At 38.6% G+C, this 27,501-nt stretch overlaps 1 protein-coding gene across 1 annotated transcript in view; it reads right to left on the reverse strand.

Annotated features, from left to right (window-relative positions):
* Positions 1-26,896, reverse strand: part of cxcr3.1 (chemokine (C-X-C motif) receptor 3, tandem duplicate 1) — a 32,224-nt gene extending 5,328 nt beyond the window's left edge. Inside the window, exons 1-2 of the mRNA XM_028823172.2 lie at positions 26,779-26,896; positions 13,483-13,869 (exon numbers count right to left, since the gene is read on the reverse strand). Of these exons, the coding sequence (XP_028679005.2) occupies positions 13,483-13,869; positions 26,779-26,811 (420 nt within the window). The 5' untranslated portion in view covers positions 26,812-26,896. The remainder of the gene's footprint in view (positions 1-13,482; positions 13,870-26,778) is intronic.
* Between the last annotated feature and the right edge of the window lie 605 nt (positions 26,897-27,501).

The following is a 27,501-nucleotide window of genomic DNA, read 5'->3' on the forward strand; positions in this document are numbered from 1 at the left end:
CCTGCATTTTTTATTACTCTTTAATTTAATATTTTTGCTGCTGGAATATGTGAATTTCCCCCTGGGATTAATAAAGTATCTATCTATCTATCTATCTATCTATCTATCTATCTATCTATCTATCTATCTATCTATCTATCTATCTATCTATCTATCTATCTATCTATCTATCTATCTATCATATACATATATATATTCATATATACATATACACATCTACATATATATACATATATATATACACATATCAACATATATATACACATACATATACACACATACATACACACACACATATACATGTACACATACATACATAGTGCGTTGTAACACGGGCTGTGATTGTTACATGCGAGGGAGATGACAAATCACAGCTTCCCGCTTTCTAATCGGGCCTGTGATTGGTGCTTTGATGGATGCCCAGATCCCACAGTATCTCCCCTTAGGAGAGGCGTTAGGCAAATGTAATTGAATAGCGGTGCTGCAAGTTTAGCTTTACACCTGTTGTTAAGACTTATTGACTGAAAGGGGCTTTCATGAAAAAAGTTAGGGCTTTGCTACAGCATACACCCTCAACAAGTTAAGGAAGTAAAAATAAAGGTATATATTTCTGTTTTATTTAAACCTTTTAAGTTTGTATGCGGGCGGTATGGTGGCACAGTGAAAGGTGCCAGTTAGGAGACCCGGGTTCGCTTCCCTGCGTGGAGTTTGAATGTTCTCCCCGTGTCTGTCTGGGTTTCCTCCGGGTACTCCGGTTTCCTCCCACAGTCCAAAGACATGCAGGTTAGGTGCATTTGTGATTCTAAATTGTCCCTGGTGTGTGGATGTGTGTGGGTGTGTGCGCCCTGCGGTGGGCTGGCACCTTGCCCGGGGTTTGTTTCCTGTCTTGTGCCCTGTGTTGGCAGGGATTGGCTCCTGTATTTAGGATATAGTGGGTTGGATAATGGATGGATGGACATTTGTATGCATAGTCCCATTTGCCCGTTTTCGTTTTTTTTCTTTCTTCAGTAATATTTCAGCAAACCCGGAGCTTGTCAGTTCAAATCCTGGTACTGACACCACTGTGTGGCCCTGAGGAAGTCACTTCACCTGCCTGTGCTGCAAAAAACAAAAGTAATGTAACAAATTGTACCTCAGATGTTACAAGTTGCTGGAATAAAGGCATAAGTCAAATAGATAAATATGTATTATACACATAGGAACTATTAATTTATTTTCAGTTAAGTCATCTGCAGAAAACCTTTATAAATGAGGGTTTCTCCTTTTTAGATAGTGCAAACTGTTTCTTCTTCATTGAGGTTTTCTCTTGGAGAGCTTTTTTCATTTCATTGAAAATTAAAGCAGCAGCTGCCAAAATATGTAGCTTTCTTATTAATTTTTCAACATTGTGTAAAATAACTTTATAAAGTAACATAAAATGTTTAAATACTGGTTATCCTTTTACACTAAAATATTACTAAAGAGATACAAAAAAAGTAAAATGCATATGTTGTTTTTCTTTAAGGAGATTAAATATTACTGAAGAAAGAAAAAACAAAAACAAAAACAGCCAAATGGGGCTATGCATACGAACTTAAAAGGTTTAAATAAAACAGAAATATATACCTTTATTTTTACTTCCTTAACTTGTGGAGAGTGTATCCTGTAGCAAAGCCCTAACTTTTTTCGTGAAAGCCCGTTTCAGTCAATAAGTCTTAAAAACAGGTGTAAAGATATTGACAATAAGCTACGCAAACCCACCAAGACATGGAATCGTTTAAATCAAGGCGTGAGTCGAAAAACACCATCCCATACTATTAGTTAACGATTAACACATTTCTATATGTATTGTAAGCATACAATACAACTGATAATATGTTGCGCTTATTTATCTGGTGTACCGACATTTTTGCGTATTTAATGACTGAAATCCAACGTGGTTTGTGCCCTTCAGAATGAAAACAGTTTGCATTTACCTTTTTAACCCCTTAACCGCCCTCTGCCGGATATATCCGGCATCGTAGTGTTATTGCTGACGCCTTACTGCCGGAATTATCCGGCACATTTGCCTATGGTTATGTGAATGCCTGACGCGTAGTATAACTGACAGTTTGGCGTGGGTATTATTACTACATTGTATTTCGACAACTCTGTGGTTGTATTGGCCGCTCACGTGATGTGATTCGAAAGTGAAAGCTGTGAATATGGCGAAACGTAAACTGACTTCAAGTGAGGTTTTGCAGGCAATTTTGGACAATAATTCTGATCATGATTGTAGCAGTTCTGAAGAAGATTTTAGCGACAATGATGATCAGCAACGTGCGCTGCATGATACTGTGAATGACGACGCATCGGATGATGGCGATGAGTGTGTGTATCCCCAGCATCTCAACTGGACTGCTGCCCGTTATCTGAGCCAGATAAGAAAGATCCAAACCGTGACAGATGTTCAAGATACGTCCTTTGATTGACCATTTATTTGAAACATTTCAGCAGGTATTTCAGCAGGTAAATACTGCTTGAATAAATGTAAAGTAAAAAAACGAAAATTGTTCAGATTTCTCCTGGCATGGGGAATATTTAGGGAGTTGGAGGTTAAAGGGTTAATAAAAGGCGAGCTTTTAAGCCTAAGAAATCACCCCGTAAATACACACGTTTAATTGCACATGTGTTAATATGTATGCTTATACACTGTTTCTTCATCATTGAAGTTTTCTCTAGCATGTACATCGGGGTAATTACATTAACGTCATTCGTAGTCTGAATCACAATCTGATTGTATGGGTGATTACCTACCAGGTAACGCTTATGGTTGGCCAGCAAGTCAGCTAACATCAGCCACGGTGCCTTCAGTTGTGAGAAGCAGATCATAGAATAGTTGAAAATAGTTTACTGTCAAATAATGCAAAGAGTACGCGACACGTGTTTCGCCGTAATTCTTGGCTCATCAGGCGTACACACTCACTGCACTCCCTTACGGGAATCGAACCTCGGACGTCGGCGCTAGAAGGGCTTCGCAGCGTTGAAGTATTGCTTTTAAATTTTAATTAAGAAGAAAAGAAAACCTTTTTAAATTGAGGGAAAATATACCAATAACAATTTGTTAAGGATCTGTTTTTTTATGAAGCTGCCTTTACACAGCCTGTCCGCTGTTTTATAAACGAACGCCATATAAGGCCCTCCTTTCTCCTTCACAGTCAGTTCACGTGATTACGTGTGAGGCGTGATGACGCGATACGCAACCCCGCCTCCCACAGCCAGTGAGCTGCAGACCATTACTGTATATGGACAAAAAGAGTTTCCAGTTATGACCGTTACGCTTTGAATTTCGAAATGAAACCTGCCTAACTTTTGTAAGTAAGCTGTAAGGAATGAACCTGCCAAATTTCAGACTTCCACCTACACGGGAAGTTGGAGAATTAGTGATGAGTGAGTGAGTGAGTGAGTGAGGGCTTTGCCTTTTATTAGTATACTAGCAAAATACCCGCGCTTTGCAGCGGAGAAGTAGTGTGTTAAAGAGGTTATGAAAAAGTAAAGGAAACATTTTAAAAATAACGTAACATGATTGTCAATGTAATTGTGTTGTCATTGTTATGAGTGTTGCTGTCATATATATATATATATACATATACATATACATATACAAATATTTTATATATATACATACATATACACATATATTATATATATATATATATATATATATATATATATATACACACACACACATTTACGCATATTATATATATATATACATATACACATATATTATATATATATATATATATATATATATATATATATATATATATATATATACACATACACATATTATAGATATATATATATATATATATATACACATATACACATATTATATATATTTTATATATATATATATATATATATATACACATATACAGATATATTATATATATATTATATATACATATATATATATATATATATACATATATATATATATATATATACAGTAATCCCTCGCTATATCGCGCTTCGCCTTTCGTGGCTTCACTCCATCGCGGATTTTATATGTAAGCATATTTAAATATATATCGTGGATTTTTCGCTGCTTCGCGGGTTTCTGAGGACAATGGCTCTTTTAATTTCTGGTACATGCTTCCTCAGTTGGTTTGCCCAGTTGATTTCATACAAGGGACGCTATTGGCAGATGGCTGAGAAGCTACCCATCTTACTTTTCTCTGTCTCTTGCGCTGACTTTCTCTGATCCTGACGTAGGGGGATTGAGCAGGGGGGCTGTTCGCACACCTAGACGATACGGACGCTCGTCTAAAAATGCTGAAAGATTATCTTCTCGTTGCTATCTTTTGTGCAGCTGCTTCCTGAAACGACATGCTGCACGGTGCTTCGCATACTTAAAAGCACGAAGGGCACGTATTGATTTTTTTATCTGTCTCTCTCTCTGCTCCTGACGGAGGGGGTGTGAGCTGCTGCCTTCAATAGCTTTGTGCCGCGGTGCTTCGCATACTTAAAAGCCAAACAGACCTATTGATTTGTTTGCTCCTTTGAAAAGGAAGATATGTTTGCATTCTTTTAATTGTGAGACTGAACTGTCATCTCTGTCTTGTCATGGAGCACAGTTTAAACTTTTGAAAAAGAGACAAATGTTTGTTTGCAGTGTTTGAATAACGTTCCTGTCTCTCTACAACCTCCTGTGTTTCTGCGCAAATCTGTGACCCAAGCATGACAATATAAAAATAACCATATAAACATATGGTTTCTACTTCGCAGATTTTCTTATTTCGCGGGTGGCTCTGGAACGCAACCCCCGCGATGGAGGAGGGATTACTGTATACATACAGTATATTATATATACATATACACATATATTTTATATAAATATATATATATATATATATATATATATATATATATATACATACATACATATACACACATACATGCACTTACAATAACATAGAAATCAATATAAACAACATTAACATCATTATCATATGAGAATATGAAGTAATATATAAGAAGCACATTTCATATAAATATAAATTATTAAACAGTAAAATCTTCTTCTATAATTTGCTACCGTGGCTATTCGTTTGTCTGTCCAGGATTTTAAATCACCTGTAGCTCGCAAACCGTTTCACCTATTGACTTGAAATCTGGTACACATATAATACGTCACGTCTGCTATCCGCTTTATGGGTGATGATTGTATTACTCGTTTTATCTTTATTTTATTTTATTGTAGAATCAACCCCTATCTGCGCACACCAGGGCGGCCGTGGGTAGATGCGTATGGTGTATTCACTCCATGTTATCGTGCATTGCGCTGTCACTGGTATTTTGATAAAAGAATTTGAACAACATATAAGAAGCGTATAAATTATTAAACAGTAAAACATTAACATTTAAGAAGTAAAGTTACATTGAGTACTACTGCAGTGCCTTTGGTTATACCTCATTTTTTGTTTGCCCATTACATGCTTAAATGTATACATTTTTTGGTGTACCTACCCGAGAACATGCGACATATAACCGACCGTGGGAGAAGCATGGATTTTAAACACGCATTGAGTTCATCTGCTGGTCTCCCTTGTGGAATAACTGGTAATGTTTGACTAAAATCTACAGCGAGTAAAATGACATTACCTCCTTTTTTTTTTTTTTTTTACGATCTCTGAGATCTTGCTTTTTTCGGTTCAAGGCTTCATAAGCTCTTTTATGTTCCATGGTGTACTTATCCCAAACCATCATCTTTGAATGTTGCAAGACTTTCGTCTTGTATTTTGATCGGGGTAATTACATTCATTGCATTCCTAGTCTGAATCACAATCTGATTGTATGGGTGGTTACCTGGCAGGTAACGCTTATGCTTGGTCATCAAGTCGTCTAACATCCGCTACGTGCCCTCTTTTAATTGCGAGAAGCAGATATATATAGCCAAATTCTCGCGCTTCGTTGCGGCGAAGTACTGCTTTTAATTTTTTATTAAGAAGAAAAGAAAACCTTTTTAAACGGATCGAAAATATACCAATAATAATTTGTTAAAGATCTGTTTTTTTGTGAACCTCCCTTTTCACAGCTGTCGCGCTACGGCGTGTGTTTCGTTTATTTGACAGTATGTAGATCGTGGTAATTACATTCATGGCATTCGTTTTCTGAATCACAATCTGATTGTATGGGTGGTTACCTGCCAGGTCACGCTTGTGGTTTGTCAGCAAGTCGCCTTACATCCGCCACGTGCCCTCTTTCTGTTCCCAGAAGCAGATCATAGAATGGTTTTAATAGTTTACTTTCAAATAATGCAAAGAGTATGCGACACGTGTTTCTCCCTAATTCTGGGCTCATCAGGCGTACACACTCACTGCATCCCCTCTCGGGAATCGAATCTCTATCGTCAGCGCCAGAGTTGAAGCCCCTAACGTTGCGGTCAGCAAGTCGGCTAACATCTGCCATGTGCCGTCTTTCAGTTGCGAGAAGCAGATCATAGAATGGTTGAAATTGTTTACTTTCAAATTATGCAAAGAGTACGCGTCACATGTTTCACCCTAATTCTGTACTCTTCATGCGTACACACTCATTGCACTCCCTCTCGGGAATCGAATCTCGAACGGCAGCGCCAGAGGTGAAGCCCCTAACGTTGCGCTACGGCGTGTGGTTCGTTTATACCTCGTGTCTTCTCATTAAACTTTTATCTCACGAATATGTTATTGCAATCCGCAGCGGGAGCATTTCTATAAACTTAATTTAAACTTACGTTTTACACCGTGCTTTTTTCCCTTATGAAGATGCTTGTATGCTTCACTCGCTCGCTTCTTATTGTTTCGCTCCCTTCTCAATTGTTTAATGAATTTTTTGTTCTTCGCTGTTTGCGGCTCTTCCTTCATTTCTCCCTACTGTGTTCTTTTATCTCGCGAATATGTTATTGCAATCCGCAGCGGGAGCGTTTCTATAAACTTAATTTAAACTTACGTTTTACACCGTGCTTTGTTTCCCTTATGAAGATGCTTGTATGCTTCACTCGCTCGCTTCTTATTGTTTCGCTCCCTTCTCAATTCTTTAATGAATTTTTTGTTCTTCGCTGTTTGCGGCTCCACCTTCACTTCTCCCTACTGCGTTCACAGTCTTTTCACGTGATTACGTGGGAGGCGTGATGACGTGACACTCAACTCCTCCTCCCACAGCCATCAAGCTGCCGTCCATTACAGTATATTGTGAAAAAAGAGGTTCCAGTTATGACCATTACGCGTTGAATTTCGAAATGAAACCTGCCTAACTTTTGTAAGTAAGCTGTAAGGAATCAGCCTGCCAAATTTCAGCCTTCCACCTACACGGGAAGTTGCAGAATTAGTGATGAGTGAGTCAGTCAGTCAGTCAGTCAGTCAGTGAGGGCTTTGCCTTTTATTAATTAGTATATATATACAGTATACTAGACAGATATATGGTATGTAAGCAATACTATTTACGAGTACTGGAAATGTGAAGTCCACAAGCAAATCAGACATAAAATGAAAATTTGAATATGAGGCCTTTTAATTCTGGCTATTTCTGCATTGATTTGTCATAAAATTTTAGAATAACTCAATTTGTAATTTCACTGTCCCAGTATGTATGGGGGTCACTTGATAAATCTTGGCCCATTTACTTTGTGTGGTATGCAGCTGCCACACTATTCCAGTGGTCATTTAATACTTTCTCCAGGTACTTTAGGTTTTCCACTATTATAAAGATATGCATGTCTAGTCAACTGGTGACTTCCAATTGACTGTGCATATGTGAGTGTAATTGTACCTTATAATAAATCGATTCCCATTCATGAATGAGTTCTGCCCTCGTCCCAGGCTTCATCTGTCTTGTGTGCCCATAATTAAAAACTAAAAATGCTCGTTTGTGGAGTAAATTTATTAATTATATATAATATGCACCTACCTTGTGTGACACCCCATGTAGTGGGAATTGGGGTCACCAGCCTACACTCTAGGTGTCTAGTATGTGGGACCGAGCGTGACCAGGATGATGTTGTAAGACAAGGAGACAGACACAAAAAGGACTGGGTTTTTTGAAAAATAAACTGAGGTTTTATTTACAGGTTCACTTAAAGTAAAACAAAAATAATGTCCTGCGGAATTAATATATCAATACACAGTCCAATACTGCAAAGGACACACAAAAACAGTAATTAAATGGAGCCCAAAAATAGTGTCTATAGTGTAGTATTTATAGTGCTGACTGAAAGTCCCAAATGAAAAAGAATAATGCACACAAACTAATGAAACCCTTATATACACAAAACCAATACAGTGGAACCTCGGGTCACGAACATCTCTGAACACGTACAAATCAGGTTACGACGAAAAAGTTTGCCAAACTTTTGCATCAGTTCACGACAACACACTCGGGTGACAAACAAGCCAGTTTCCCTTCCGGTTCGTACACGCCGATGATTTCCGCACGTGTTCAGTCTCTCCTTGTGCATTCGCTGTGAACTCTTTGTGCTCTATTTCATTTCCCTTCTGGTTCATACGTGCCAGTGATTTACGCACGTGTTCAGTCTCTCCCTGTACAGTACATTGTTCTCGGTTAGACGTGCATCGCACAGAGGGACTTTGTGGAATAGCGGGTCCACAGCTCATGTAAAGAGGCCAGTTTTAAATAAATAATCGCCGTGCTTGCAGCTTAGCGAGGGGGCGTGGTGGTTGAGTGGCTGAAGCAGTTCCAGGGGAATTTGTGGTTGTGTGCATTTCTAACCTAAGTGTACAGGTGGGAAACCGTCCACATCCATAATTGGTCTCGGGACTGCTGGTTGCTACAGCTGTCACATCCTCTTCATAAATAGAAGCATGAGGTGGCTAAAGGGAGGAAAAAGAAAAGAAAGACGGAGGTTGCGGAGTGAGGAAAGTAAGCAGGAAGCAGTGTGGAAAAAAACGGTGTGAGCGAACAAGTGAGCGAGCGCTCGCAGGCAGGCAGCTGGACAGTGAGCCCAAGCAGGGGTGTTTGGCTGACACTCGGTTGGGCAGAAGGAAGCGGTCGCGATCAAGGAGCTGGAGTGACCAGAAGAAGGACGGCTGGCCGCGTAAGGCCGAGAAGGCAGCGGGAGTCGTGAGGCTTGGGCAGTGAATTCCCTGAAGTGGGCGTCCTGGTCACCAGGGAAGCCAAGTCTTGGTCTGGAGAGTGCGCGACTGAAGCCAGGGATCGGGAGGCCTCCAGACCAGAAGGTAGAAGGAAGGACAGCTGCAGGGGGAGTCACCAGTTAAAGAATGCACCAGGCTTGTTTTTAAAGAGACTGCTTCAAGCATTGTTTTAACCTCGTTGTATTTAATGAAGACTTTTTTCTATTGGATTTTAACCTCCACTTCACTTCTGTTTTTATGAGATTATTTATTGAAGGATTCTGAAAGCACTGCACTTTATTTAATTTGGACTTTGTTTTTGATTGTTGTTTTGTTGATTTTCATAAAAACACTAGGCACTTTTTGCACCATCCCCTTGCTCCATTGTAGTGCCTCACTGTCGTGCTCATCGGTAACATTACCGACGGTGACAGATTTAAGGGCTCCCGGAAGTGAGATGGGAGCATGCAGCGAACCCGCATCATCACAGACTTTACCTCAAAACTATAATCTCCTCTCCACCCAGTTCCTCCTCACTTCCTTCATGCCAGAACTCGACTCATGCAAGGTTAGTTTTCTTGGTTGTTTATGGTAAGTTTTTGTATAAATTAAGGATTTTTCAAATGTTCATTTTTTTTCCCAGTGCTTAAAACTCATTAAAAAAAGTGTTAACAGCGAGTGGTTCGTAAGGCTATAGCGTGAACTCTTGCAATGTTAGTACACACCAACCTGTAAATGCTTTCTTTTTTTGCACAATATCCATTACTGGTTTACTTTTTGCACTAACTTCTTTACTTCCTAATTTTTTTTGCTGCTAAACTAAGGAATGTTTACTGTTTCTCCACTACCTCAACTCATCACTACAACACCATATTATTATGTTACGTTTGTGTTTTTTGTCGCACTGTCACTTGTTGCTTTTGTTTGCACATTGCACGTGCACTTTGTTGTCTGCTGTCTGGTTAAAAAAGTCTTCCTTAGATAGTTAGTTAGTTTTTGTTGATTTATGCTGTAATTCATGTTAGGTAATTCATGTTAGGTCAATCTGTCTTGTCTCTGCTAGCCAGCTAACTAGGCCTCTTAGTTAGCTAGTTTAGTTTTTCTGTTAATTTATGTTGTAAATTTATGTTGCATGTAGCACCTTGGTCCTGGGGGAACGTTGTTTCGTTTCACTGTGTACTAACTGTATATGGTTGAAGTGACAATAAAGCCTACTTGAACTTGAACTTCTCTGCTCAAGGTTTTCTCAGTGTTACTCAATGTTTTTACATTTAGTTTACTATTACACTGTGCATTCTATGGTATAATTAACTATTTTTGTGCTTAAAAATCTTAAAAAAATATATATTTACATGCAGTTCGTACAGTCCGGAATGGATTAATTGTATTTACATGCAATCCTATGGGGGAATTTACTTCGGGTCACGACCAAATCGGGTTGCGACCAGAGTTTTGGAACGAATTAGTTAATTAACGAATTATGATCGTGACCCAAGGTTCCACTGTATGAATCTGTCTCCCTCCACAGTGCTCCAAGTCAGGAAGCTGCTCCTTCAAACAGTGTATAGTACAGGATTCACCAAAAACAAAAATATTCAAAATACAGAAAAAGAGAAAAGTGTATATACAAAAATAAACAGTGCACCAATAACCACAACCCAATAAATACCTCCACCAAAGTTAATTCCAAGATATTTAACAAAATATATACAAAAAAAAATATTTACAATAATCACGGCACAAGCAGTAGTGCTTGGTAAATTCAAGATGATGTTCTACCATGTACCTTTCTCTTAGCAAGATCTAGTCAGAAGACCCCCTCTAGAGGCCGTAATTCCCTTTTGTATTCAGCGCCGTCGCGCCGACCAATTAAAGTGTTCTACGTCATCCCTTCGTGGGCACGCAATGATGAGAACGCATCTACAAAAAGTGGTGTCTCCTGACCCTCGCAATTAGTATAAAAGTTCAAGCAGCTGGTGCGCACATGAGTGCATAGCTGTGCCAGCTTTTGAGACGCGAACTGCGCTTCTCCCAAAAGTGAAAGTAAGCATTTTTTTTTCCTTTTCTTCCCCGAGCTACTTCCCAGACAACTGCCCATATGGGATCCCTTTTCTAAACCGCGGCAAACAAATTCTAAGGCTCTTCGCACTTTCTCACTCTTCTGGTGTTACAAGGTCGCGGGAGACACGTGCACGAGTGGAAGACAGACAATGCCATCCCGGCCGGTCAATGGCAAGGCCGCCTTTCCACTCTACAGGAGACCCGCCGCGACGCTCCCCAAAATGCACACATAACGTCATCAAAGACATCTCTCTGCATTATCTAAAAGAAAAGAAAAATGCAAGGTTCCTTTCTTTATACTTTTTTGTCCTTTTTTCCCAAACAAATGACTCTCTCTTAACACTGCAGAGGACACTAAACTAATTTTATTTAATTGCTGGTAATGCCAGTGAGACACATTACCACACCTTGCTTTGGAAGTTTCCACATTCTATTGTTATACAACATTGAATCAAAGTGGATTTAATTTGTTTTTTTGACACTGCACAACAACAGAAAAAGACTTTCACATCAAAGTAAAAATAGATCTCTGCAACATAAATTCAATTAATTATAAAAAAAATCACAGAATAATTGATTTACCCCTCCATGTCTGTGCTTAATACAGTAGATGCACCTTTGGCAGCCATGGCAGCCTTCAGTCTGTGTCCACAGCTTTACTCTGTCAGGTTGCTTGGGAATTGTGAATGAATAGCCACAAATTCTCAATTGGATTGCGATCTGAACTCCAACTCTGCCACTCCATGACATTAACATTGTTATTTTGAAGCCATTCCTGTGTAGCTTTGGCTTTATGTTTGAGGTCTTTGTCTTGGTGAAATATAAACCTTTCACAAGATAAAGATTTCTTGCAGACTGCATCAGTTTTTATTCTAGGATTACACTGTATTTTGCTGCATTTATTTTTCCCTCTACCCTCATAATCTTTCCAGGGCCTGCAGCAGAGATGCATCCCCACAACTTCAGGTACCATCACCATGCCTCACGGTGGCATGGTGTGTTTTGATAATGTGTAGTGCTTGGATTACACCAACTATTGCAGGTAGTCTTATGGCCAAAAAACTCAATGTTAGCCTCATCAAACCACAGAACCTTCTTTCAGCTAAATTCAGATTGTCCCATGTGCTTTCCAACAAACTTTAGCAGAGATATCATGCACATTTTTTTTAACAGTAGCTTTCTCTTGGTCATTCTCCTATAAAGATATAACAGTTGTTGTCTGCACAGTCTTTCCAGTTTCATCCAGTGTAGCTTGTAACTCCTTCAGAGCTATCAGAGGTCTCTTGGTGATCTCCCTCACTAGTCTTTTCCTTGCGTGATCACTCAGTGTTTGTGGACAGCCTGCTCTTGGCAGATTTACAGCTGTGCCGTACACTTTCCTTTTCTTAATGATTGGTTTCACTGGATTCCAAGGGATATTCAGTGACTTGGATATTTTCTTGTTTCCATATCCAAACTTTTGCTTTTTAATCTCCTGTTTATAGAGATGCTTGGAGTGTTCTTTTGTGTTAATTAGGCCACCATACTGACTCTCCACAAGTTGGCTGACTCACCCAAGAGAGGGTGCATTTATACTACAGTCAATTGAAAGCCCAGACAGGTGATCTCCATTAAATTAATGATGTGGCTTCTAAAACCAATGAGCTGTACCAGTGATGATTTAGGCCTGTCATAGTAAAGGGGATGAATGGGTGTGTGACCAGTTATTTTCATGTTTAATGTTCGTAGTTAATTTGGATCACTGTTCAGAGATCTGGTTTCACTTTGACAATAAATTAAAGCGGATATTTCTGTTGATCAGTGTCAAAAAAGCCAAATTAAATCCATTGTAATTCAATATTAAATGACAATAAAATATGAAACTTCCAAGTGGGTGAAAACATTTTTATAGGCACTGCATGTTCTACTAGTCTGTGGTTGAAGTGTGCTCTTTTACACAGTTTTATGTTGGGGTAATAGCATAAGAATAGGAGACGGCAATATACATAATATAATGCACATATCTGAAGGATTCCCAGCTCCACGCATACCTCTCTAATTTACATTTCTTCCAATGCCTTCATGGATTATTTTCTAACACATCTGAAAGGCATAGATGCTATGTTAATTGCTGTTTCAATCTATTAATGGCACATTACATTCTTTCTTAACATCTGTTGAAGTCCTTTATAATGATTTTATAATGCACTATTTTGGGATGAGTGGATGAATTGTAATGATGTATTTTTGTACAGCAGGAGCCTGATTCCATTCTCCTTTCTAAGTTACAGTTTTATTCAAGAGTATTTCTATACAGCAAATTTTGTTTAGAACTTAAATGTGGAATATTTACCTGAAATGTTGCACCAACAATTTTGCAGAATGGTGTTCCAAATACCCAGCCTTGTACAGCTTCTACTGCCCAGAAGGGAAGGGTCACCACAAGTAAGGTGTCAGCCACTGCAAGGTGTAGAATGAACGTGTCTGTGACATTCCAGGAGCGCTTGAAATGGAGAAGAACAGCAATCACCAAGCCATTTCCCAGAATGCCCAAAATGAAGATCATGGTGTAAAAGGTAGGCAAGAAGAATGTGGTGAACTTCATAATGTCTTGTGGGCTGCACACTTGTCCTACACAACACGTATCGCTGTCATTGTCACTGTAGTTGTAGCTGTAGTTTCCATCTGACAGAGACCACACGTCACTTTCTAAGATGTCAAAGGTAATCTTATCAGTGCTCTAAACAAAGACAAAGAAGTAATTATGTCATTAAAAAGGTTTTTACATAGAGATGAAAAATGTACTTTGTTTGTGTCACTGTTTCACTCAATAAATTAGACAATCTTATAATCATAAAATCTAGAAGACTGTTTTGCCACTGACAAGTTAATATGTAACATGATGGCTCAATCTACTTCTCCTACATCTATTTGAAGAGCAAAAAAAAGACCTGAAAATAATGATAAAGTATCCTAATCCTGTAAGTCACTTTAAATAAAAGTGTCTGCCAAATATTAGATTAATGTTTCATGTTAGTTAAGAAGTCACTTCACCCAAAAAGCAAAGAAGAGTTTCACAGAAGGGGAGATTCTTAAGAGGAAACTGAGACCCACTCTGGCTGAGATCGTACAGTGACCAGTTTGGGGCAGTAGTCTATGTGATGTGTTCACTCTGAAACTGGAATCTCAAGGGCATCACATAAAAAGAGAGTGACGCCCTCAGAGGAACCAGTGGAGATTCATTGAGAGAGGAAGACCCCATTGGGTCGGAAAAAGCTCACAAAGCTTTTGGGACTTTAAGCACCAGCATTGGGGAAGAGCAAATGTACTTCCTTGATGAATGAAGGAATGTCATAAAACTTAAAGGCCACAAATTGGTACTACATGATCTTAGAGTGAAGAGGAAAAATGGTGTCCCTTTAAAAAGAGAGACAGCAGGACAGTTGCTTGAGTAACAAAATACATCTACAGCCACTGAGGGGTCAAAGATATTTCCCTAGAGTATTTGTGTTTTCTTTTTTGTGATACCACCCTGTGTATATTTTCTTTGGAAACAAAACCCAGTTGTGATATTTTGAACTCTTTCTCGTAGAAGAAGCATGCAAAATACCCAGTGGTAATTTCTGTATCCTATTAGCACTCAAGTGTTGGATAAACATTGAAATCTTACTCTCATGCAATAAATTACTCTCATGCAATCTGCAAACAAAAGCCAGACTTCCTTCTGCTTCAGAACAGCATAACATGGAAAAGGTACATTTTATTAGACATTTAAACTTAGCTGCTGTGTTTGTAGCACTAAAAAGGATAACTAATCAGGCACTTGCATGAAGCAAATTGCCAATTTGGCACAGACCAGAACTGCTGCTCTAGTTACAATAGTTATTAGCACTGCATTCAGAAGCACATCACTTCAAGTAGAAAGAAGTGCTCCCTTGCAATGTGAATACTGTCGGTATCACAATATCAGCAATCTCTGTCATTTTGTGATATCTGTCATCACACTCTTCAATATCAATTGAAGAACAAGGTTGATGGAATTCACTGTTTACCAAAGGGAACATACTAGGGGGCTTCGCTTCGCTCGCCCTCCCCCAAGCCAGCAGCTTCTGCTGCCGTGCTGTGTGATCTGCAGGTCGCACTGCGCATCGATCATTTAAAAGCCTGTACAGCAGCTGTCCTTTTGTCTCACTTCCTTGTCTCATGGGACATTAAAGTATCTACAAGAAATTGTTTGTAAGTAGGGCATGATGTGCAAGTAGTCTCGCGGGACTTCAGAGTGTCTCTCTGAGATGATCACATCTCGATCCAAGATTTTTTTATATTATATATATATATATATTGTGGCGGATGGCCGGGGCTGGGATGCCCCTTCGATACTTGGTCACCATAGACTACACACTACTTCCATTCGGAACGCTTGGTGGCAGCCCCCCTGGGTTGCATCAGGGCCACAGGCATGGGACTTCAGAGCTCATCCTTGTTGGGCTCCGTGGCCACCACTCCGAGAGCCAGAGTCGGGAGGAGGAGGACAACGCTGCCGGGAGGAGTGGTGGTGAAGACCAGTGTGCTTTTTGTTTGCTTTTGTGTTTACTTTGTGCTTGTGGGACTGTGCTGTGGTTTGGGGAAACGGGGAAGACGTGCCTCCCCAGCTGAAGAAAAATAAATTCCTTTTATTTTTACGCATGCCTCCAGGTCTCTGTGTGCCGGGTCGGGTGCCCATATATATTACCTTTTTGCCACATTATATATTTTTGTTTTGATGTCATCAGAGCACCATTTTTCGTGCATGCTTGTCTCCATTTTCATTGTTGTTTGCAACAAAACTCATAGCTTGGCATATGTCTGACCACAATCCTGCATGTGATGTTGTTATTGCAGACATTATTTAAGGTGATGTTGCAGTAATGCAAATGTCAAGTGTTTTGATCAATAAAAATGAAATACTTTCCAAAACTGTAAGATAATGGACGCTGAAAATCTTTTGGTTTTTATCATGTGTATAAGGCTTTGTCGATCACACTACTGAAATTTTGGTTTTGACCTTGGCCCATTTTGCTCCTCACTGCTTTATTTACTGGTTCATTCAATTGTCTGCTAGTTCTGCTATTCAAATTTCCAATTGTATTCACAGCCATACTGTCAGTGTTGACAAACTGTGATCTCAGTGATTTCAATTGTTACATGATTACTGGTACCTGATGGGCTGGTTTGATTATTTCTGTAACTGCTGCTCTCTTGGGATTTTCAGGTGCAACAGTCTCTACAGTTTACTCAGAACGGTGCGAGGCACCAAAATCAACCAGTGAGAGGCAGCTCTGTGGACAGAAACACCTAGTTGATGAGAGACATCAGAAGAAAATAGTCAGACTGGTTTGAGCTGACAAAAAGGAAACAGAAGCTCAAATAACCACTCTGAACAACTGTGGTGAGCAGAAAAGCATCTCAGAATGTGCAACACGTTGAACCTTGGGGCAGGTGGGCTACAACAACAGAAGACCATGTCAGGTTTCATGCCTGTTATCTAAGAACAGAAAGTAGAGGCTGCAGTGGGTACAGGCTCACCAAAACAGGACAGCTGAAAACTGAAAAAACGTAGTCTTGTCTGATAAATCTCGATTTCTGCTGAGGCACACAATTGCAGAGGCAGAATTTCGCGTCAACAGCAATAAGCTATGCACCCAACATGCCTTGTGTCAACAGTCCAGGCTGTGGGTGGTGTAATAGTGTGGGAAAAGCTTTCTTGGCACACTTTGGGCCCATTAATACCAATCAATCATTTCCTGAATGCCATGGCCTATTTAAATATTTTTGCTGATCATGTTCATCCCTTCATGGCTACAATTTACCCATCTCCTAATGGCTACTTACAGCATGATAATGCACCATGTCATTAAGTAAAAGTCATCTCAAACTGATTTCCTGAACATGACAATAAGGTCAGTGTTCTTCAGTGGCCTTCCTAGTCAATGGATCTGAATCCAATAGAAGACATTTGGAATATGAAAGTTTGGTGGATTTGCAGCATGAGTGTGTAAAATCTTGTGCAATCCATGCCACAAAGAACGGAGGCCATTTTGAGAGCAAAGTATTAGAATACTGTTTCTAATAATTTGTAAAGCGTGTGTAGATGGATTATTAGATGAATCATAAGTCAAAATGCCAAAGCAAAATTGCTAACTGCAAATTCAAAATAAACTGTTGACAAAAATAGAACAAGCCAAAATCAAAAATATATCGCTAATCTTTTGAAGCCAGAAATACTCTTAATAACAGACAATGCTGTTCTGAATATTCATACTCTCTAATGAAGATAGACATGCAGTGACATTTTAGAAATCATACTGATGACGTCGCATGGTGTGACTTCCTGGACTTCACCCCCCCCCAGCAAACTGTGTCAGGGAACATCAAAATGGCGACACCCATAAATAAATTAAAAATGGTATTATTATAATAAAAGTGTACATAAATCCAGAGCCTTAATAAGATCAAAATAATCATACAGAATTCCTTTTTGATATTAACAAAAATGCCAAAGGCAATCCGAGAAAAACAATATTAAATACACAATAAATGCTTAACAATGTCATAACCTTAACAACAAAGGCAGTCTGTAAGGGCTCCTATTTATACCTTTTCTCTAAAAGCCTCTGCCCCATTTCTCGTGCTTCTCAAGGCTTGTCAAAGCACACACTTCCCTTTCCTGCCAGACAGACAGCTGCCACTTAGGCATTTACCTCAAGCTGTCTGCTAGTTGCCATAATGCTTTTTTGCAACCCACATAATGGACACAGAATGATTTGGAACACCACAACATGTTTTAAAAATTGAATTTTGGGGACCACCACAGTTTTGATCTCAGGCATTCGTGGGAGCTCCAAAGAATTAATCGAGGAGTCGCACACTCCTCACAACATCTCTATATTTAGTCCTTGTTTAGAAAGAAAGACACAAAGGTGGAGCTGCTCTCCATCTACCCTATTTAAACACATGAAACAGAATGGAGCAGTCTTTCAGTACTCTTCCACGGTTTCAGCAATTTTTTTGGGAAAACCACTGAGCAGCAGGAGGGTTTATATGCTACATCTAGGCAAGGAACCCAGGGAAAGAGTTTTGAGAGCCACGGTGTAGTGTGTTTAGCTCATCTTCAGTAGAACAAGCAGGTCAGACAACTGAGTAAAAGATCAATTAAAAACCAAAACACCCAAATGGTACTATTTTGCAGGAATTCACAACTGAACATCCTTTTAAAATAATTCAGCATTTCACCTGATCACCTCATCCACAACATATTTTTCATTGTTCTTGTTAATAGTGTGAGGTGAGAACAACAGTCACTACTATCATTACATCAACAAGTCAATTAGTTTATACACTTTAACTTCAAAAGAAACAAATTCACACAGGATATGTTGACAAAGTTCTCTAACCTTTTAAACTATGACTATGGCTTTATCATGCTGTCTTTGTTAAAAATAATTCCTGCCGGGCAGTATATGTTTTATTTTTATGCAAGATAATCAGTTTTAGTTATTTACCTTTTGTTTTCTTCAGATTTCATTTTTGCTTTGTTTATCAGAATGCCTTTAAAGAGAAATATGATTTTTTTGGTCCTGGCTAACTAACCACTTGCTTATAATTATTTAGTCTAATTTCAAATAAAATACTTTTTCTTACAAGAAACATCTGCTATCTGTCGGAATAAGAAATGTATAAATGAAAGAATATTGTGTCTTTATTTAGGCACACTTCATTCTGCTTTACTTTCAAAGACATCTACAGTACAACGGAATCGAGTTTCTGGAAGACTTTCAACTACCACAACTCGTAATGGAAGAACTGTGATTTGTAAAATGGATGGCTATTTTTTATATCTATCATCTGATGTTACCTTTCATGTATGATGTATTAGTGGTCTGTTATTTGTATTGTGCTACCTCAATAGTTGGTCGGAGACATGCAAGCAAAAGTTTCAAAGTATTATCTACACATGACAATAAATTTGAAATTGAACTTTGAAGTTTAGGAGCAAAAATGTAGCCACATATATGGAACTTCATGTTTTGATATTTAATTTTGGGCCCTTTTTAAATAATAAAGTAATCTTTTAGATGGCATCACTCTGAATCAGGTATAATTACTTCAGTGGGGAAAAGTAAAGTGGTGGCTCTATGCCTAAAAGATCTGGACTGAGAACTTGAAGGTTGTCGGTTCAAATCCTGGCAGTGGCAGAAGAAATGCTACTCTGTTGGGCCCTTGAACAAGACCCTGCAATTACTCCAGGGGTGCTGTACAAATAGCTAACCCTACGCTCTGACCCTAAAACTCTTGAATACGATGGGGTATGTGAAAAATAAATTCTGTATACCAGAATTTGCAAATGGCAAATGAAGTAAATTCTGTTATTATAATAAAATTAATCTAATTAGGGCAGCACGGTGGCGCAGCTGTAGCACTGCTGCCGCACAGTAAGGAGACCCGGGTTCGCTTCCCAGGTACTCCCTGTGTGGAGTTTGCATGTTCTCCCCGTGTCTGTGTGTGTTTCCTCCGAGTGCTCTGGTTTCCTCCCACAGTCCAAAGACATGCAGGTTAGGTGCATTGGCGATCCTAAATTGTCTCTAGTGTGTGCTTGGTGTGTGTGTGTGTGTGTGTGTCCAGCGGTGGGCTGGTACCCTGCCCAGGATTTGTTCCTGCCTTGCGCCCTGTGTTGGCTGGGATTGGCTCCAGCAGACCCCCGTGACCCTGTGCTAGGATTTAGCGGGTTGGACAATGACTGACTGACTGAATCAAATTAAATTTAATCCAGCCATACACTTTCAGAACCAGTCTCTGGGCTTAGGAGGCTGAAGCCTACCCCTATAACATTGTGCAGAAGGAAGAAAACAACCCTGTCACCCACCCAACCATCCTTCCTTATTAAACATCTGCTTATTTCAGTATATGTTTGTTAAAAGTCTAAATAACAGTGCATACAAGCTATTCTGGAGGCACATTACATTGATGATGTTCTCTTTTAGGCCATCTTTAACTTTATAATAACTATGACCAAATTCCAAGTACCCATTACATGTTTTTTTCTATTATATGGTTATAGAGTGGCACACACCTGCGGCCTCGCTTTCATGACTAGAATCCAGTCTGGATGGTCTTTCGGCTCATCATAAATTACACTTGTGCGCACCAACTCTCGTTCATATGTGCAAGTTTAGAATTGTCCATTTATCTAGCCTGATGATCTGAGAGGTGAAAAGAGAACTGAAGTACCCATGCAGATGGCAGGAGAAAATAAAACATTCGGACAGAGTCTTGCAATCCGTGCGCCACCACGCCATTGTTGTGTCAGTCAATTTTTGTTGTGTGTTACGTCTTTTAGAATCTGTGCTGTTATTTTTAAAGCTGTTAGCCAAGAAGGAAGATTAAAATTAACATATTAAAATTTGCAGAAGCTCTTTTTGAAGAGTGGTTGCTGCCTTGCACCCATTGCTGCCAGGATAGGCTGTGTTCCACTGTAAGAGAATGTTATATAATATGGCCCCTATTGAAATCCTAATTCTCGTCAAGGGAAACAAATACCTTGAAATATAAAGATTTAAGGAGTCATCAATATCTGAAAATGAATGTTAAGTCTATAATTTACCTAAATGTGACGTTCACAATGAAATAGTCATGGGTACAAGAGTAACCTTAATGAATCAGAGAATGCAGGAGTAGAAACATGTAAATAAAGATGGACGTAACTATGAAGACATTGCTCTGGTAAAAAAGAGAACCGAGAAGCTGTGGCCTACCCATCTGTACCCAGCTGACGTCTTGGGGCTAAGAAGTAATTCAAGTTGTTCTGCATCAGGAGCAGTGACTCAAAATGTTCTTCCAATTACATCAGTGGATGACTTTAATGTTTTGTACATGTGTGAAATGAGTGAACTTATCATGTAGCAGAGCTGCATGTTATCCGTCATATATTGTAGGATTGGTTCAATTTGCATTTTGAGACTAATAGTAAATAAATATGTTTATTTCATGTTGACATTGTCATTTAAATGTATACTTGGGTATCACTAGACAATTTCTTTAGATGTTGTTGGTATACAACCTCTATAAAAAGAATTTATGTCTGATTGTGAAGTGAAGTTGTTTAGCTGATTTCTCTATGTTGCACCATGAACCCCATGAACTGTACAAATGTTAATGGCCCTAATGATCCCAGATAATAATACAAAATCCAGTGTGGCTTCTTTTAGTGGACATTCTACACTAACATATTGTGCTGACTCATCAAAACTCTCAAAAAATCAGAGGCACTCAATGAGCATAAACATCTACATTGCTATTGAATCCTGAATTTCTTATCATTTTTGGGACAAAATTCTCTTTTTCTGAATAGCAAAACTTTAACCGGTTAAATCAGTGGTTTTGAAGTTCAGTTGAGGGGGATCCCCATAGCGGTACGTTTTTATTCCAACCAATTTCACATTCAATGCATCATTCTTACTTTTGTATATGATCTCATTGTTTGGCTACCTGGCAATAGAAATATTTCTTAGGAAATAATTGAATGTTTTCTATTCTTTAACACAGTTTGAAGGCTTTCCTTGTTTTTTTTTTCATTAGATTTCCCTTTTCTTTAGAGTTTACTCCATTAATTGAATTTGAATGCTTGTGATTAGCAATGAGCAGTGCAGATACGGGTACAAACAACATGCAATGCTAAGGAGGAGCAGTTACTTTGCTGCCATTTTTACTTGTCTGCTTATTAAGAAATGTACTTTTTACAAAAGAGCAAATACGTGAAGTTGACACTGAAGTCACTGGTCCCCTTTAGCATTCAGTGCGGCAACATTTGTATATGATTAAGGAAGCAAACTCGGCAGAAAAGTGTGAATTAACAAAACGGCAAAAGAAATGTAAGCCATTACAGTTAGGGGAAATATACAAATACAACTGAATTTCTTCAAATTAAAGGATGAAAAAGGACAGGTCATTAAACAAAGAAAATTAAAAGTAAGGATAATGCACTAATGGTGAAATTGCTAGAAATAAAAACCCGCAGCCTCCACCAGGGCTATGAGATTTTTTTTTACTTTATGTACAAAAAAGATCTAAATTCAATATACTTCGATGATCAAGAGAGAGAGAGAAGTTAGGATCACACACTGATACAGCACATTGTCGCACCCACCACACGACAAACCAACTCAGGATCCAGATTAGGACCTGAGTGCAGCCATGCAATGGGTGACAACTCAGCACCACACCAGTTCAGATGGAGTGGAACCAGTGTGAGGTTTCTTATGGTGGCCAGAGTGCCAATTCTGCCACCAACCCCTAGGTTTTTCCCTACAGGTTGGAAGGTCTACCTGCAGGGCTGGATGCAGATTAACGTCATACCCAGGACGGAGCAATTGCAGGTTTAGGACCTTGCTCAAGGGCCCAACAGAGCAGAGTTCCTTTTGGCATTTACGGGATTCGAACCAGCAACCTTCCAATTGCCAGTGCAGATCCCCAGCCTCAGAGCCACTACTCCACTAAAAAATCAGCTAAAAAATGTAAAAAATAAATAAAAAATTAGAAAAGGGTGTACTTTCAGTGTTATAAGAATAGCCATAAATAATATGCATTCTTTTTTTTTTGTTTTTCTAAATACAGTTTAACACAATACATTGGTCCCATTCCAACTGGCTAAGTCCACTCAAACAGTACAGACAGGACCGGCTCAAGAGCACACTGCGCACCCCCAGGCAGTGTTGGTTGCAAGCACCCAAAAAGAAACATCCAAAAGAGTGTCTGTATTTACATCAGTGTGGTTGGATCCATAAATGAAATCAATGAAAGAGGAGGGTTCTATTCAATAAGGGCGCGCACAAAAAGGCGACCTTCAAAAGGGCGACCTCAATTGGCCGCGGAGAATAAAAGCGCACATAAATAAAAGCGATCTTCAAAAGGGCGACCTCAATTGAGCGCCGAATAAAGGCGCGCGTAAATAAAGGCGAGCTTCAAAAGAACGACCTCAATTGAGCGCCGAATAAATGCGCGCGCAAATAAAGGAGCGCTTCAAAAGGATGACCTTCGGAGCGAATTAAATTAATTGTCCTTGATTATGCTAATAGACCACATCTCGAATATATATACATGGCATTGCACATAATCTACAGCTTCAAGTGTAACTTGCTTTCACCTTTTTATACATTCAGTCATTACCTTAATCTAATTTTCTGTAATTTTGAAAACAACGAAATATAGAGAGCTTTAGAAATAGTTCGTTAGAAGTAGTTCGTTAGAAGTTCATGCATTAATTAATTGGATGTTTTAATATTCTTGCTTTCACCTTTTTATACGTTCAATCATTGCCTTTATCTAATAAATTTTCTGTAATAATTTTGTTGCGTCTGCCTTTATTCTCTGCACCCAATTGACGTCACCCTTTTGAAGCACTCCTTTATTTATGCGCGCAGTTATTCGGCGCTCAATTGAGGTCATCCTTTTGAAGCGCTCCTTTATTTGCGCGCGCCTTTATTTGGCGCTCAATTGAGGTCGCCCTTTTGAAGATCACTTTTATTTATGTGCACTTTTATTCGCCGCGCCCAATTGAGGTCGCCCTTTTGAAGGTCGCCTTTATGTGCGCGCCCTTATTGACGGATACCAAAGAGGAGAGATGGTTCACCTTGGAGATGGGCACCCTCACGATCACATATGAAACTGATAAATGTGCATGGCAGGTGCACATCTCTGGAAAGTGGCAGGTAATCTCAAAGAGGGGTTTTAGTGTCCCCCTTAGAGCCAGCCTTGAATACAGAATCAAATAAGTTATAAAAATGTGGTAAAACTGGGAAAGTCACAGGTCAATAAGTCAGTCAGAGAGTTTAATACCATTGACTGTGATCAGAACTTAGTTGAAAGTCATCTAGCTGAGAAGAAGGTGCTAGGATGGTGCCAAACAATGAAAAATCTGGCTCCGTAGCCCCATCAAGTGAATTTAATTTTTGTAATTGTTCTCAGTATTGCACATCTTGTTCCTGTTGTTAAATAAATGGATTGGGGTTCTAGTAAAGTAACAAATGTTATAATAATTTGTTTATAACCTAATTGCTTTCCATCTGGAATTACACCAAAAAGGGACTATTAGAGGGTGAAGATCAATGGTGACTCCTAGTGTTTTCTATAGTTGGCTTAAGATATTTGGTCAGTAGTGTATAAGACAAGAATACCCCAAAACATGTGGCTAAGGCAAGCAGACTCTGCTAGACATTTCTCACACATAATGCTTTATTCTAGTTTAATTCTAATTCTAAGTTGAACGAGAAATGCTCAAAGTATATTTGTGTATTAATATCCAATGTCTAGGGTCGAGTGAAGACATAAATAATCACTCATCTTCAGATCCTGATCCACCAATATTGGTCCAATGCATTTAGATGTGCATTGTTATGTAAGCATTGTTAAAGTGTTGACATATTTGTATTTCTGTGGTACTGTTTTGCAGTAAAGTATCTGTGACAGGTAAAGGAGGAGGGGTAGGAAGTTGCTTTTAGTAATGTCTATGTATACAATGGAGGAAATGTCATTCTATGAGATAATCTTTAAAAGAGAGGTGTGGACCAGATGCTTTATTAATATACGAGTCTCAAATCTATTATTATATGCATCCATCTTATATTGAACACTCAGTATTTTCGTAAGAGTGGAAACCGAATGTAACATTATATTGTGGAATCTGCAGAACAGTTGATATTTTAACGAGGGAGAAAACAACATAATACTCTCTAACCTGCAGTATACTGGAAACAGAGAGAGAAAACATTGGTTTGTAATACTGAGATTAACACGTCTCATTTAACACTTTGTCTATCACATTGTCATTGTATGTTGAACCGTATTTTTGCAGAATGTGTGATAATTTATGAAGATGGGCGTGTAGATTAAAACCTGTAAAGATGCTATATCTCTTTTGCATGGTAAGCCATGTTGGTATCATTTCAAAGCTGTCTGATCCATTCTAGTGTCCCAGGTGCCTGAGCATTCATTCATCCATTTTCTGAATCTATTCAGAACCAAGGACCTGGCATCAGCTAACAGAGCTGTTTGGGATCAAGGTGCCCACCAACAACTGTGTGCTGATTTTCCTTTTTTCACTCCATTGGTCTGGAGCCTCTAATTCGGTTGGTGATATGCTGCTTCCTTGTGCCTTCATCAGATGTTGATTTAAAGAATTTTTCTCTATAGTATTAGTTTGGACTTAGGTGGAAGAATTTAACTTTTAGCTGTGAATACAAATAAAAGATTTATAACTAAAGGAGGGTATATCTACCCTTCATGTAATGTCCGTCCATTTCATGTCATGCTCTCTTTGACATATGTATGACAATTTAGAGTTTCCAGCTAAACATGAATGTTTTTTTGAAATCTTTTACAAATGGAACATCATTAAAATCTACACGAACACAGAGGGATTGTAAACTGACTAGGATTTAAACTCAGGCAATTGGAGGTGAGGCAGAAGCATACCACCTGAGTTACGGTGGTACCCAGGACTGGTTAAATTATACTCTTATGTTCATATATTCAGTAGAAAAAAAAAGATTATTAATTTGTTTTTTTTTTCTTTACAATGGAAGTATGGATCATATACCCTCATGAAAAATGTGCAGCAATAATAAACTATGAACAAAACTCCTTTCTACTTCACCCAATTACCATTCTTCCATGCAGTCCATTTTTGTCCTTACCATCTTAATCTTATTTTGTTAGGTTCTTAACATGTGCGTATTTGCTGGAAAAATAGATTTTACAGCACAGCTTCATATCTGAATGTTGATGCCATGAATGTGACACTGCATCACGCCAATGCATTGGCGAATTAAAAAATGTCAGCCATATTCTCAGCAGGCAAAGCCTAGGCAAAGACAACTTTGATAACCCACATCGACCCAAAGGAAAAACCAGGATCCAAGGGTATACCTAAATATACTAAAGAAAGTAATTACATGGTTAGACAATGATGTCTCTACCAGAACTACAAGCAAAAACCTCACAACCTTTACCCATTGTACAGTCACTGATGCAGAAGCCCCATGGTTCTGTGATGATAATAATAATAATAATTCTTTGCATTTATATAGCACTTTTCTCACTACTCAAATGAGATGTATGAGCAACAAAAATGACCAAGAAGCCAGAAAGTAAGAACTGTCACGAAGAACGCATGAAAGGGAAATAAGGCTATTAGTATGCTGAGAAGATATAGAGATGTGCACACAGTTCACAAAGTGAGTTTTATTCAGCATACTGATTCTGGTAAAAATATATTTGGCAATACACTTTCACTATACTTTTTTCATTTTCATTTTTGACAGCTTCTTTTTAGCTGCTTACGTTTTGACCATTGTATCCTTAATGCAGGCTCAAATATAAAATAATAACAATAATAATCTTCATTTCATTCTCCACTCACTTGCCCCTTTATATATATTTAATTATACAGCCATGCCTGCCTTTACTCTGCCTCTGTCAGAAGGTCTGATCAGAAGACTGCCACAGTGCAGGGTCTAACAAAGCAAGTAACAGAGATAACCACACAGCCACAAATAAGAGATGAAAAATGTTTCTAAATCAAGAAAATCTTTTAAAAATACTCTAGCTTTAGTCTTACCTCAAAGTCCATTATGGCTGAGCTACTATTCATGTGTAATAAATTCCAAAAAATATACTTGCAGTACAGGCAATAAAGAGTTTTCTCTCTTGTATCTCATGCAGACTGGAGGTTAAGAGTTTCCTTTCTATTCATAAAGGAACTCATTTTTGAAATAAGAGGTGGAGAGCTAGAAATCAGTCTCCTTCCTACATGTTAATATTGTGGGTTTGAAGAGCAGCCCATACAGTAAAGCCTACTAAACACACTGGGCTCAGCTGGTTCTGACCATGAGACCTGATTGATTAATAGAAGGTCATGTCTGCCTGTTATATTTTAACATTGGTCATTCTGATGTCTTATTCAAAACCAAGTGATGATCAGAAGTCTCATTCAGTAATTTGTATAGAGCTGCGGTGTAAATCTATAGTCCTGAATGAATGTTCCATTTGGTTATTTGAACCACTGAATTTCCTCTCTTGTAATTCATATTATTGACTCATTTTAATTCTTCCTAATGAAATTTCTAGCCTGAAAAGCATTATGAACAATACATAATTGTGCTAAGAGCTTCAGAGCAGTACAGTACTGTAGATATACTGCACAGCCAAACCTCTGCAGGACTACTAAAACGGCTTCAGAGATCTTTAGATGAGAAAGGTTGAGTATATTAAATATTAATAATAATAATCAAAATAATAAATATACTTAGTGAACCATTTTAAGGAATATGTTGAACCTAAG

Source organism: Erpetoichthys calabaricus, chromosome 17, assembly GCF_900747795.2.
Source record: "Erpetoichthys calabaricus chromosome 17, fErpCal1.3, whole genome shotgun sequence".
Classification (NCBI taxonomy): domain Eukaryota; kingdom Metazoa; phylum Chordata; class Cladistia; order Polypteriformes; family Polypteridae; genus Erpetoichthys; species Erpetoichthys calabaricus.